This window comes from Chiloscyllium plagiosum, unplaced genomic scaffold (assembly GCF_037043375.1).
Source record: "Chiloscyllium plagiosum isolate Xiang-an unplaced genomic scaffold, Cpla_swu_hap1 HiC_scaffold_17, whole genome shotgun sequence".
NCBI lineage: Eukaryota > Metazoa > Chordata > Chondrichthyes > Orectolobiformes > Hemiscylliidae > Chiloscyllium > Chiloscyllium plagiosum.
The window spans coordinates 32,310,528-32,325,230 of NW_028270155.1; the positions used below are offsets into that span (position 1 = coordinate 32,310,528).

Here is a 14,703-nt window from a genome sequence, read left to right on the forward strand (position 1 = left end):
TGGATACAATGGGCAATTTAGCATTGCCAATCCACCTAACCGGCACATCTTTGGACTGTGGCTAAATGTACAGCAGGCATCTCACCTCCAATCACACGCTCTATTGCCTGTTCAAAGTGCTTCACATGGATTGATTCGCTTAAATGACGAGCAGCAATCAGAGCAGCTTCATTACAGACATTGGCAATATCAGCACCTGGAAAAAAATACAGTATGTTGTATCACTGTTGAATATGAGTTATAAGGTCTTGATTTTTGTGGATGCTGTGGGTTTCAACATTAGGGAATAAAAATTGCCTTTTTCTACCAACCTTCAGTATTAAACTCCCTAACCATAGGTCGACCAAGAATGAAATGCACACTAAAACTAGTTCTGCAATGGTCCAATCTTAATGTGAGGTCTCTCCTTGCAAAACACAGCTTCATACCTGTGTTACGGAGTCAATACAACACAGAAGGAAACCATTCAACCCACAGGTCATTAAGAACTACATAATTGTCAACTACACATGTATCAGATAGCTATCCACATGGGAGATTTGCATTGCATCATTCTGACATGGATTTAAACCCAACAAACTGAATTACGTTACAACACGCAAACCCACAAATCACTAAGTCTGTCTATATAATGGTATGAGTCAATATCTTTACTGTGACAAAGTTCGCTTTCAAACTGTTGCACTGGTCTGAACTGCAATACTCATTCAACCTTTTCTTTCATCTCATGAATACCTGGGGAATAAATACATAAGGCTTGGTTATAAACTTACTAACAAGTTCTAAACCACAGAAGACTGACAGTATAATTAAGTACTCTCTCATTTTTGAAGACTCACCAGTGAACCCAGGAGTAAGTGCAGCTAGTTTACGTGCCAATGTTTCCTTACTGATACTAGAGTTCATCTTCAACGGGCTAAGATGAACTTTGAAAATTGATGCTCGTCCTTTGATATCAGGTGGACCTGCAAGTCAAAACAAATCCAGCAAACTTTAGATGAATTACAAAACTGGCTGAGTTCCCAGTGATTAATCATATTCTAATATAGTCAAAACACTGATTAGATCCTGTAAAACATTATGTATTGTTATTTTTGGAATGGACAAAAATATGCATTTTAGTTATAATAACTTCAGTTGCTTAATTTAAAAGAGGCTATGGCAAGGATCCTAACTGTGACACAAATTTAAATGAAACTATTTATGGCATGAATGCTATCCACTTCATCTGCAGAAATATTGAAATAATCACATCATCATTTCTTTTACATTATAACTGCTGTGAAACAGCTATGCAACGTTCGACAACTACATCTATTTGAAAACACCAAGGGAAAATTATATTCTTGACGTGGAAAAAACAGAACCAAGATTAAAAGCAAAATACTGTGGAAGTTGGAAACTGAAATAATAATGAAGTGCTTGAATATCTCAGCATGCCTGGTAGTATCTGAGGAGAAACAAACAGAATTAAGGTTTTGAGTCCAGCATCACTCTTCTTTGGAACTTATCATTATTTCAGAACCTAAGATGTTCGTAAACTATCAACTGACATCTGGTTTATTCCAAACAAGGCAACACTGAGCAATTTAAAATAATACACTTCTTTTTAATAGTCCTGGGACATAAAAACCAACATCATTTTTAATTTATGGAAGATCTCTCGATGCCGTATAAGACTTTGTTATAGACACTTAGTTCATATTTTGGGTTTCCTAATTCCTTTCTTGTACCAAAGGCTAATAACTGGCAAAACTGACCTACCCATTAGTAAAAACTCAAACTGCACCTATCAAATCGATTGTGTTGCACATGGAAGCAATTTGTTTTTTAAAAGAATAGATGAACAATACTGAACATTGTGGGGTAACGATTATGTTTTGAACAGAATTGGGAAATTATGCAACAAATATGCTTGAATAATCATAAACAAAACCTTCCATGATGGTTTATTTTTTTTCTCCAAGATACTCATTGCTATATTTAAATGGTAAATTTGTGCAGTTTTGTTAATATAGATAAAAATGAGTTAATCCAAAAGTAAGCATTTTTAATTTGAATTCCCCTATGAACAACAATGAGAAAGCTCCACAACATTTAATAGCCTATTTGGTGTACACTAGCCAACTTCTTAATAAAACAAGACTGTTTCAAATGATTTCTAATAAGATAAAATCTGAAGAGCCTACTTGAAACAGAAGATGCTTGCAATTTTAACATGAAAATCGCCATTTTTTTGGGAAGGGCCAGATTCCAGCAAATTGAATCTTGAACCAGAATAGAAGATCACAGAAAGTACAAATGCATTGCTTTTGGACAAATTTGGCTAATTACATTGAAATCTGGATACAGAAACACTACGTTATATATTGAGACTGCACCTGTTTAAAGTATACATACAAACAGTAAGTGGCTTGCAGCAAAGGAGCACAGTGCTTTCTTAACACTACCATGATGGTTCAAATGCAGTTTAAATCATACCAAATTAGGAATTTCAAATCAGCTCAGCTACTCAGCTTCTGTAGCAAGAAAGCCTACCACCAATAATTTGATCTTATCCATATGCTAAGAGTTGGCATAGTAAGTCATGTACTTTGTCAGCTGCCTAAATCATTAGCTGTCAACCTACCAATATAAATTTGTCTATCAAATCGCCCTGGTCTCATCAATGCTGGATCAAGGATATCAGGTCGATTTGTTCCTGCCAGAACAACAACATTGGTGCTTGTGTTGAATCCTAAAACAAGAATAAAAATTAAGATGTTAGGTAAAAGCATGATCAAGTAAGTGCAAATATAAAACATGGTGTTAATATTGATAGAGAAAATAAGTAAAAAACCATGCAATTAGTTTGGAAATTTACTGTTAAATCTAGAGTGCACAGGTTCAAAATGTTTCCTCAAAATTATTCTCAGTTGTCAACTTTGTATACAAGAGGCAAAGTGGCTTATTTTCATTCTCCACAAAGATAAAATGAATTTGCCCATTCATTATGAAAGCCAACTTTTGCCCATTTTCAAATGTCTTTCATCAGAGTCTCCACTGCTGCAGTCAACTCTATAAATGAACTATTCACAGAAACCATCTACAATCACATTCTCTTGTGATAATTCTATTTATTTTCAAGATGGGTCCACACCATCCTGCCCTCTATCCAGGATGTGATTGAACTTTGCTTGCCTGTTGCTCTGATATTCACTATTGCTTAGGTTTGCTCTGTATTGCTGGTCTACAGAAGTAATTTGATAGGTAGATGGCCACAATGATAACTCTTCTTTCCATATAGTATTGCAGATGCTACCTTGATGTCAATGTTAGACACTATCCTCACAATGACCAATATGTGACAAAGAAATACAAGTACAAAAATTGATGAAACACACTAGCAGTCTGTTTCTCTTTTCCAGAATTTAGAAACAAATGCGCATAATAATTAAAACATACATGCATGCACTATATTGGAATCACATGTCCATACTTAGTTTAATTTACTAGCTATTAATGCAACTCGTCAATCCTAATTCTAAACTAATGACATGTGGCTAATGTATTGGAGAACATTAGTGTAAAGACAGTGCATGTGTGAATATCCTGAATTTATGAATTAATTTTATTTATTTTTATATGGATAGGTTTACTTCAGTCTGACTGATCTTTTTAAATTCGATTGCCACGGCTAATGATTTGTAGCTATGCAAGGCTACTGACATTCTGTTAATGAAAATGATCATGAAGATTAAAAATTATTGGCTTTTAACAGTATTAAACACTCACCAAAATTTACAAATAGAAATGCGATGGCAATTGTAAGGTCACACATAATACAAATACATTCGTGGGATTTCATGGCACAGTGAAGAGTGAATTCAAGGACATTGTTAAGCAACAAAGAGATTATGCAGTGCACTGTATTAGTGGTGTTTTTTTTAATTACGGGATTTAAAAGCAACTCTTTAAAAAAAATCAAATCACACTGCCATTTTCCTTCTGTACGGCTTGCTGTAAATTAAAAACAGGGGAGTTACAAAAAATGTGATGGGAAAATCACATCAGATGGTATCAAATTTATAACAAATAGGTAAAAATATATTAAAACTAAAGAAAATTCATTAATATAGCTCTTTCCACAACCTCAGGACACCTTAAAGTGGTTTGTAGCCAATAAAATACTTTTGAAGTGTAGTCACTGTTGTAACATAGGAAATGCAGAAGTCAATTTGGACTGGTTTCCACAACAGTAAGAATGAAATGACCAGATTACATATGCTATTTTCAGATATTGGTTGATGGTTAAATGTTGATCAAGGCACTGGAATGAAGCCACCAGTTCTTTTTCAAATAGTACTATGGGTTCTTTTGCATTCACCGAAGTAGGCGAGGCCTGACTATAATATCTCACCTGAAAGTGAGCAGCTCTGATAATTCAGCACTGCTTCAATACTGGGATTGAAGTATCAGCCCACATTATATGCTTCTATTTTTAAACTGGGATCTACAATCATTTGAAACTGAAGTTCTACCCTTGGCCCAAAGACACCTTTTTCGATTTTTTTATAGCTAATTTGAAGATATATTCAATGCTGAAAACTATAACTTGTTTTGAGTTATTATGTTCGCCATGTACCTAATTGACCATACATTTTTAAAGGCTATGAGATGAGATAATGAGTATAATGTAGTAGGTTGGAATCAAGGAAACAAGGTGTAGGAATAGACCATTCAGCTCGGTCTTTCAATACAATCATAGCTAATCATCTATCTCAATCCCATCTTTCCACTTTCTCCACCAATCCTTTGATGCCTTAAAAATCTAAAAGTTTACCCTGTATCTTTCTTTAGAAAACAGGCGGCTTCTTTAGAAAATTGGCGACAGGTTTAGGGGAAGGATTTGGATCAGTGCAGGCTTGGAGGGCCGAAGGACCTGTTTCTGTGCTGTAATTTTTTTTATTCTCTTTGTTTTTTGTATATTCAGTGACGTGGCCTCCACAGTGATCAGTGATAGAGAATTTGACAGGCTGACCACCCTGAGTGAAAAACTGGTGTCCCCATTTCAATGCTAAAGGCCCTACCCTGTATCCTGAGATTGTGACCCCTGGTTCTAGACTCCCCAGTCAGGGAAAACATCCTCCCTGCATTTATCCTGACCGGCTCTGTTAGAATTTTAAACAATGCACTCAGATTTCCTCTCATCCTTCTAAACTCTAGTAAGTAGTCGCTCAGTCAAATCAATCTTTCCTCATACATTGTTACCAGCAATGTGTGGTATCTGCTGCACTCCCTCCATCCTTTCTTTGGAAGATCAACCAAAACCGTACACAATATTCGGAATACAAATCCTCTTTTAATTAATTGCTTGCTGCCTATTTTCATTGACTCGTGTATAAAGACAACAAGATACCTATGTATATCCTAATGCACCATTATTTAAACAATACTGTCTGTTTTTCATACTGAAGTGTGTAATTTCCCATTTAACCACTGTGTACTGCACCTGCCATTGCTTGCCCACTCAACCTGTCGAGTCACTTTGAAGCCTCCTCCTCACAATTCTGTCTAGTTTGATATAATCAGCAAACTTGGAAATGTTGCAACTGATTCCCTCATCCCTGTAATTTATATGTCATGAATACCTGGGGTCCGGGCACCAATCCTTGTTGTACATAATGAGTCACTGCCTGCTCTTTGGAAAAAAGGCCTATTTACTCCCACAATCTGTCCAGTCTGTCAACTGATTCTCAATTCATGTCAATATATTACCCCCATCGCGTGCTTTAATTTTGCTCACCAACCTCCTTGTGAGGGACCTTAAATCCAAATACACATCCATTGGTCCTCTCTTAACTATTCCCTTAGCTGCAAACTCAAAATAATTCTACTAGATTTGTTAAGTTTGATTTGCCTTACGTAACCTATACTGGTTTTGTCCAATCACATTAATGCTTTCCAAATGCTCTGCTTTTCACATATTTCATAACAGACTCCATAATAGGCTAACTAGTCTGTAAATCTCTTTTTTTTTTCCCTCTTATTTTATACAGTGGGGTTGCATTTACCACCCTGCAATTTGTAGAAACTGCTCCAGGACCTTCAGAATTCTAGAAGATGATCACCAATGTATCTAATAATTCCAGGGCCACTTCCTTTAGTACTCAGGGTTGTAGATTATTAGGACCGGGGGATTTGTCAGACTTTAACCCCATTATTCTCCCCATCACTATTTTTTTGTTCAATTGTGCAATCTCCCTTGGCCCATTGTTTCTTAACATTTCTGGGAGGCATTTGTGCCCTCTTTTGTGAAGATAGAACCAAAAGTATGCATTCAAATATTTTGCTATTTCTTTGTTCTCCATTATAATTCCCCAACCTCCAACTGTAAGTGTCCTATATTTGTCTTTACCAATCTTTTTCTCTTCACATATTTATAGAAGCTTTTATGGTCAGTTTGTGCACTCCCAGAAATTTTACTCTCATAATCTAGGTTGAAATTAGGTAGCTTGTAGCACTGGAGTCTTGGGTTTTAGTCATAGGAGGTTTGGAATGGAATTTCCCTTCGTCCCACAAATTAATTCAGTACTTTACTTGTTTGATACCACAATTGGTGATTGCACTTATGAACATTTTGGACAAATTCAGAACAAAGTAAGTTTATCAATAAAAACTAGCTTCACGTCCTTCATTTATCTAAGAACTGTGGTGCCAGGGGTAGGAGAGAAGAGTGTATTTAACTGGACAGAGAAGTGGGCGGCACGGTGGCACAGTGGTTAGCACTGCTGCCTCACAGCGCCAGAGACCCGGGTTCAATTCCCGCCTCAGGCGACTGACTGTGTGGAGTTTGCATGTTCTCCCCGTGTCTGCGTGGGTGTCCTCCGGGTGCTCCGGTTTCCTCCCACAGTCCAAAGATGTGCAGGTTAGATGAATTGGCCATGCTAAATTGCCCTTAGTGTTAGGTAATAAGGGGTAAATGTAGGGGTATGGGTGGGTTGCGCTTCGGCGGGTCGGTGTGGACTTGTTGGGCCGAAGGGCCTGTTTCCACACTGTAAGTAATCTAATCTAAAAGTATTACAGGAAGTCAGTGCATTTTACATAAAATTCTTTTATAGGCAGAATATGCATGCTTGGTATTAAATTCTTAGTTGAAGTCAAACGAATTTTTGTGCTATCCAAATAGCAGTCATGTCAACATTTATCCTCATCACATACCATCCATCTCGACCAGTAGCTGATTTAGGGTGTTCTCCTGCTCACTCTGTCCACCAAAGTTTCCCCTACCCCGCTTCCTTCCAACAGCATCAATCTCATCAATGAAAAGAATGCATGGAGCATTTTTCCGTGCCATGGCAAACATGTCCCTCACCTGAAACAGGAAATAACCACTCAACTATTAGCAGGAGTTCCAATTCTTGTTTTTGTAATATGCTCTGCTTAAAATAGAAACATTAACTCTTTAATATCTGACAAAACCCATCTCAGAACTACTCAGATAACAGCAAAATATACACTAGAAATGAAGACAGGAATCAAAATGTAGGTGGCCTTAAACTGCAAAAACTGAAAGCAAGGGGTTGTATGAGAGAGGTGGGAGAAAACAGTTACAAATTGAGTACTCACTGATATTCAAAACAATGGAAAGTGTTTAAGCTTAAGGCAGTCTACAGTCTTACATGTTGAGTTACCAGAATGTAATATTATAGCTCTGTTATGTGATATGAATTTAAGAATACTTCACATGAAAGGTGTATAATTAAAACTTTATGGTTACAAAACTGGTAGTATTTAGCTGGGAAATTTGCAGCCTGATTGCTTCACATGGTTAATTCCATACACACAAGGCAGGGACCATACTGCATTCATACCTCATGTAACTAAAATTGGTAAGCTGCTAGTGTCTCACTGATTAATAGCAGCTCTCCTGTTGTGTGGGATGGAGTAGAAGACAAAAAGTTAGGAGTCCCCAGCAGCACTGAAAGCAGACTGCACTTATTAAACAGGAATTGCATTTTGACTAAATTCCAAGAAAGGCCAGGATAATGCAGGAATAAACACCTAAAAGTTTAGCACTGCTCTAGCGGTCAGATGGGAAATTATTAGCAGAAATAAAAACAAAAGAACTGTAGATGCCGGGGATCTGAAATAAAATAAAAGGTCTTGGAAAAACTCAGGTTTAACAGCACCTGTGGTGGTAAACACAATGTCTAATATAGTTATTCTTCAGAATGGGAACAAAATAGTGGGTTAATGCAAGCATCATTATCACAGCCAGGTCTTGGGTTCAAAGAAAGAAACTCATTGTGCAGATAAGGGCTTCTAAAACAAGATTTCAGTTCTAACTTTGATCACGGTCTCCTTAAAAATTACATACAGAAAACCTGCTCCCAAAGAACCATTTCAATCAATCCTTTAAAATCACTGCTATGCACTTCATTTCCTGCATTAACTACTGGCCTCACAATTACTTCCTTACACCAGCGCCATCTTTCATAAGTCATCCATACTCTTCTACCCTAATGGACATACACCTCATTTGCACACACTAACACAGTATCTTTGTTCTTGTGAGACACACATGCACCAAAACAGAAAGCAGACAAGGACAGGCCACTGTCAATCCACAAATAGCTCCCCCCGATAGAGGCAAAGGTCATAGGTGGGGTTACAACAGAAATAGTAACTGTTGAGTATGAAGGACTTGTCCTGCCGTAGATCTGACCATCTCACCACCAGAAAATATCAAGGCATTCAACCACAACCCAGCTAATTCCAGTTTGAAATGGGCATCTCACATTTGTAACATAGAGATCTGAACAGAGAGTTTCTTTGCAACAATCAGGAGAAAGGGCAGAAGAATGAGATGCCAAGGAACCAGCTAATTACAAGGACTAACCTTGCATTCTAAGTCTGCTGTAGAGAACAAACTTTGGCTGTAAATGCTGATTGATAGCAATCTGTCAGGAACGTCTAAACAATCAAGACAACATGGTGTAGTTCAATTCCAACCTGCATTGACCACTATGAATAGACTCTTCTACAAGTCCCTAGCAATACAGAAAATACCATTTACTCCACATGATATCAAGAAATGACTGAAGGCAATGAATACTGCAAAGGCTATGGGCACTGACAAGGTTCTAGCAATAGTACCAAGACCTGTGCTCCAAAACCTGCCACACCCTAGTCAAGATGTTACAATATACTATGACATCTACCTGACAATATGGAAAGTTGCCCAGTATTTTATGTAGGAGGAAGTGAGGACTGGAGATCAGAACTTAAAAATGTGTTGCTGGAAAAGCGCAGCAGGTCAGGCAGCATCAAAGGAGAAGGAGAATCAACGTTTCGGGCATAAGCCCTTCAGGGCAAATCCAACCTGGTCAATTACCACCCCATCAGTCTACTCTTGCTTATCATGTTATGGAATGGATTGTCAAGAGTCCAATCATGCACTTGCTTTGCAATAACCTGCACACTGTGCTCAGTTTGACCTCTGCCAGGGCCGCTCTGCTACTGACCGCTCTATTTAAATAATCTGATTCAGCTTGTTTTTTTTTCAGGCCCAAGAAGACGAAAACACAATGAATCAAAATAGTATCCAGCATAGTTCAGGTGCAGATCAAGCAAAGGCATCCCAGCATGATCTTTTGGTCAGCTTTTCCCTAGGGTCACATGTGAATAATGAACTAAGCTACATCAGAAATTCTTCTCCTACTGACATTACAATGCAATTAAAAGTCTTAATAAACAGAGGTTGCTCATCTCATGTTTGAGGAAGGATACTGTATAGAACATATGCAAAAACAAAACGATTGTTGAGCTGAAAGGATCACTAGAATAAGAAAATCAAGTCAGACAGAAACACACTATGAGAAAATGGGTGCAACAGATAAAATTCACTTCCTTTAGAATATCTGTAAAATGATAGTGTATTTGCAACACCTTTTCTTTTTTTGCTAGTGTCAAATATAAAGATTCAGAACTGTGATAAGACAATGACAGTCATTTTACATCTTTAAAAAATTTATATCTTACTTGATTGTTTTGGGAATGAACAAAAATGCAGAATTAGGAATAAAAAAAAAACAGTTCTACAAACATTGCATCAAGTAAATTATTCAAACTGCAAAGTAAGAATTGTTCAATATTTTTAACAGTTAAATCAAATGCCCCATTATGAGGTCCACTACCATTGCTGGTCCAGAGTTGATTACCAAATTGGAGGATGATAATGCTTAAAAATAACACTCAACTCAGTGACATATAGCAATTTCCTTTCTTACCCTGGCTGGTCCAACACCAACAAACATCTCCAGGAATTCAGATCCATTAACAGTTATAAAAGGAACATTGGCTTCCCCAGCTGTTGCTTTAGCCAACAGGGTTTTTCCAGTTCCTGGTGGTCCAGACAGAATAGCACCCTGTAACCATTGAGGGATCATTACTACAAATATTAGGCACATTTAGAATCGACAATACAACATTGTTTCAAACACTGCTGGATAAAAATAAGAGATGTAATGCTTTATCCTCCTTTGCAGATGTTGCAATATAAATTGGACATGGATATCATCTATTTTCTAACTTGCTTATAGTTTGAAATGGTATAATTTATATTTGTGCACTGCACTGTTTCAATAACCTGCAAGTAAAAACACAGCAACTAAACAGAATAATTAAATTGATTTCCTTTATAATTAATGCCCTGCATGACAATGACCTTTCAAAAATGCAAAATTTATAATGTAACAATCAAACAAACTTGGTTTTTAGATTGCAGTTCTCCTGAACCTTAGGACATTCCAAAGTGTTTCAGAATCAATTAAATACTTCTGAAGAGTTGCGTTGTTCATCTCAAAGGCAGAGATATTCTATGACATCCTCCAAGGCACAGCTATTGTCAGACAACCATTGTTGTATGTTGAAACAGAAAGGTTTGCCAGCACTATTTGTTTACGATTTTGTGACCTTCCTCATGCAAAGCACCATAATTTGAACATTCCTGCAATTAAGATGTTACACTTTTTTCCTGTTGCTTCAAACATTCTTCAGATTATCAACATAGTTTCCATACCTTTGGGATCTTGGCCCCCAAATCCTGATATTGCTTAGGGTTTTTCAGAAAGTTAACAAATTCCATGATTTCTAATTTAGCTTCTTCACATCCTGCAACATCCTTGAATTTGACATCAATCTCGTCTTTCAGCATTTTTGCTGTTGTTTCTCCCACACTGAAGAGTCCACCACCTCGCCCCCCACGGCCTGCTGCCATAGAACCTCGTCGCAGTGCATACAGCAAAAAGCTGATGAGTAACAGTGTGGGGAATATGCTTAGCATGAACGAACTGCATGAAAATTAAAAACAGTTTAACAATCAAAAAGATTTTAGTTAAAATGATTACATCAAGCCTTGTTACCATACAAACCTGACAATACACAAAAAAATTGCTGGAAACACACAGCAAGACTGAAGGAAACAAACAAGATAGCATTTCGGCTGCAAACTCCTTTCTCTGAAATTAAAATTGAGAAGTGGACAGGAAAATGAATAAAATGCATTGAAAAATCAAGGTTATTAAAGAAAAGAAAACTTGCACACACAGTTAAGGATGTTAAAAGCCTGGGGAAATGCATATAATTGGAAATATGCAAAAAACGAAAGCCTGGGGTGGTCAAGTGCTAAATTTAAACTTTTCAAGATGGTGGCAGAGTAGCAGTGCAATGTGCAGGCTCGTCAGCCCAGGAGCCCAGAGCTTGTCTAATCCGTCTGCTTTGCTGGTCTTACTTTCTACGTTTTCTTAATGTTTCCATTTATTACGGTTCCTTACCCAGCAGTTGCAGGGACGGTGCGGAGTGGAGCAGGAGGGCCAGCAGTCAAGTTGGAATGGGACAGTCACAGAGCTGGAGCGGGCAGGACGGCCGGCGGTCACAGGGCTGGAGCGGGCAGGACGGCCGGCGGTCACAGGGCTGGAGCCGGAAGGACGGCCGGCGGTCACAGGGCTGGAGCCGGAAGGACGGCCGGCGGTCACAGGGCTGGAGCGGGCAGGACGGCCGGCGGTCACAGGGCTGGAGCGGGCAGGACGGCCGGCGGTCACAGGGCTGGAGCGGGCAGGACGGCCGGCGGTCACAGGGCTGGAGCGGGCAGGACGGCCGGCGGTCACAGGGCTGGAGCGGGCAGGACGGCCGGCGGTCACAGGGCTGGAGCGGGCAGGACGGCCGGCGGTCACAGGGCTGGAGCGGGCAGGACGGCCGGCGGTCACAGGGCTGGAGCGGGCAGGACGGCCGGCGGTCACAGGGCTGGAGCGGGCAGGACGGCCGGCGGTCACAGGGCTGGAGCGGGCAGGACGGCCGGCGGTCACAGGGCTGGAGCGGGCAGGACGGCCGGCGGTCACAGGGCTGGAGCGGGCAGGACGGCCGGCGGTCACAGGGCTGGAGCGGGCAGGACGGCCGGCGGTCACAGGGCTGGAGCGGGCAGGACGGCCGGCGGTCACAGGGCTGGAGCCGGCAGGACGGCCGGCATTCCCAGGGCAGGAGCCGGAAGGACGGCCGATGGTCACAGGGCTGGAGCCAGCAGGACGGCCGGCGGTCACAGGGCTGGAGCCGGCTGGACGGCCGGCGGTCACAGGGCAGGAGCCGGCAGGACGGCCGGCGGTCACAGGACTGGAGCCGGCAGGACGGCCGGCGGTCACAGGGCTGGAGCCGGCAGTCACAGGGCTGGAGCCGGCAGGACGGCCGGCGGTCACAGGGCTGGAGCCGGCAGGACGGCCGGCGGTCACAGGGCTGGAGCCGGCAGGACGGCCGGCGGTCACAGGGCTGGAGCCGGCAGGACGGCCGGCGGTCACAGGGCTGGAGCCGGCAGGACGGCCGGCGGTCACAGGGCTGGAGCCGGCAGGACGGCCGGCGGTCACAGGGCTGGAGCCGGCAGGACGGCCGGCGGTCACAGGGCTGGAGCCGGCAGGACGGCCGGCGGTCACAGGGCTGGAGCCGGCAGGACGGCCGGCGGTCACAGGGCTGGAGCCGGCAGGACGGCCGGCGGTCACAGGGCTGGAGCCGGCAGGACGGCCGGCGGTCACAGGGCTGGAGCCGGCAGGACGGCCGGCGGTCACAGGGCTGGAGCCGGCAGGACGGCCGGCGGTCACAGGGCTGGAGCCGGCAGGACGGCCGGCGGTCACAGGGCTGGAGCCGGCGGTCACAGGGTTGGAGCCAGAAGGACGGCCGGCGGTCACAGGGCTGGAGCCAGAAGGACGGCCGGCGGTCACAGGGCTGGAGCCAGAAGGACGGCCGGCGGTCACAGGGCTGGAGCCAGAAGGACGGCCGGCGGTCACAGGGCTGGAGCCAGAAGGACGGCCGGCGGTCACAGGGCTGGAGCCAGAAGGACGGCCGGCGGTCACAGGGCTGGAGCCAGAAGGACGGCCGGCGGTCACAGGGCTGGAGCTAGAAGGACGGCCGGCGGTCACAGGGCTGGAGCCAGAAGGACGGCCGGCGGTCACAGGGCTGGAGCCAGAAGGACGGCCGGCGGTCACAGGGCTGGAGCCAGAAGGACGGCCGGCGGTCACAGGGCTGGAGCCAGAAGGACGTCCGGCAGTCACAGGGCTGCAATGGGCAAGACTGCCAGTGGTTAGCACTGAGTTTGATGTCCAGCCCGCGTCGGACTGGGGCCTGGTACGGTCAGCCTGTCACAGATCTTGAGCTCAACAGTGCAGGGAGAAATAAGACCACATGAGGAATGTCCACAGCGTGCAGAGACTGCAGACCATAGAAGGACTGTAGCGTTTATCTTTTAACTTTATTTCTATATCTTCCTAAGTTTTACTATGAAGCTCTGTGATGTAGAAATTTTAGCTTTTGTCTTTATTCCTCTATTTTTGTACCTAATCTATTTTAGTATCTGAAATAACTGCACAGAAGTCAGTGTCCCGTCATCAACTCACCCTTTACCTAATGGGTTAGAAATCACACAACACCAGCTTATAGTCCAGCAGAATTTTTTGGAAGTACCATCTTTCAGAGCGCTACTCCTTCATCAGATAGCTTGTGGTGTAGGACACAGAATTTAGAGTAAAAGATCAAAGTGTCATACTACTGATGCGATGCATTGAACAAACCTAAATTGCTGTTAAATCTTAATTGCTTAAAATGGGTTGCAGGCTTCAATTCATTACTTTGTTAATCCCAGAACTTCTTTCAAGTGACAGTCCTGAGATAACTAAAGGTTTTATAAAAAAAAGTGGCATCTCAGCTCAATGTTTTGAAGGTGTGTGGTTACAGTCTGTTAGTATTCCAACCTGGAATCTAATGGTTCTATTTCCAAAGTAGGAATTGATAAAATGTCACATGGACTGACTGCCTACAGACTGTGCTTTTTGAACAAAATAGAATCGAAACCTGCCACCTATTCTAAGTGATTAAGATTTAACAGCAATCTAGGTTTGTTTAATACGTCGCACCTTTTACTATAAATTCTGTGTCCTATGATCCTGCCCCACTAGCTACCTGACGAAGGAACAGCACTCTGAAAGCTTATAGTTCCAAATAAACCTGTTGAACTATAACCTGGTGTTGTGTGATTTTTAACTTTGTCTACCCCAGTCTAACACTGGCACCTCCACATCATTTATTTACTTGTGGCCGGCCAACCAGCTCTGAGTCAGTTGCCTGAAGAGGTGATTCTCATTTCCTGGTTATTTTAGTCAGCCAGAGCTTTCTGATTGGGGC

General features: G+C 42.2%; 1 protein-coding gene across 1 annotated transcript in view; it reads right to left on the bottom strand.

Moving 5' to 3' along the window:
* The window catches only part of LOC122558324 (mitochondrial inner membrane m-AAA protease component AFG3L1-like), a 57,237-nt gene that overhangs the window by 22,776 nt on the left and 19,758 nt on the right, over positions 1-14,703 (bottom strand). Inside the window, exons 8-13 of the mRNA XM_043706768.2 lie at positions 11,063-11,333; positions 10,272-10,409; positions 7,201-7,354; positions 2,630-2,737; positions 840-965; positions 86-196 (exon numbers count right to left, since the gene is read on the bottom strand). Of these exons, the coding sequence (XP_043562703.2) occupies positions 86-196; positions 840-965; positions 2,630-2,737; positions 7,201-7,354; positions 10,272-10,409; positions 11,063-11,333 (908 nt within the window). The remainder of the gene's footprint in view (positions 1-85; positions 197-839; positions 966-2,629; positions 2,738-7,200; positions 7,355-10,271; positions 10,410-11,062; positions 11,334-14,703) is intronic.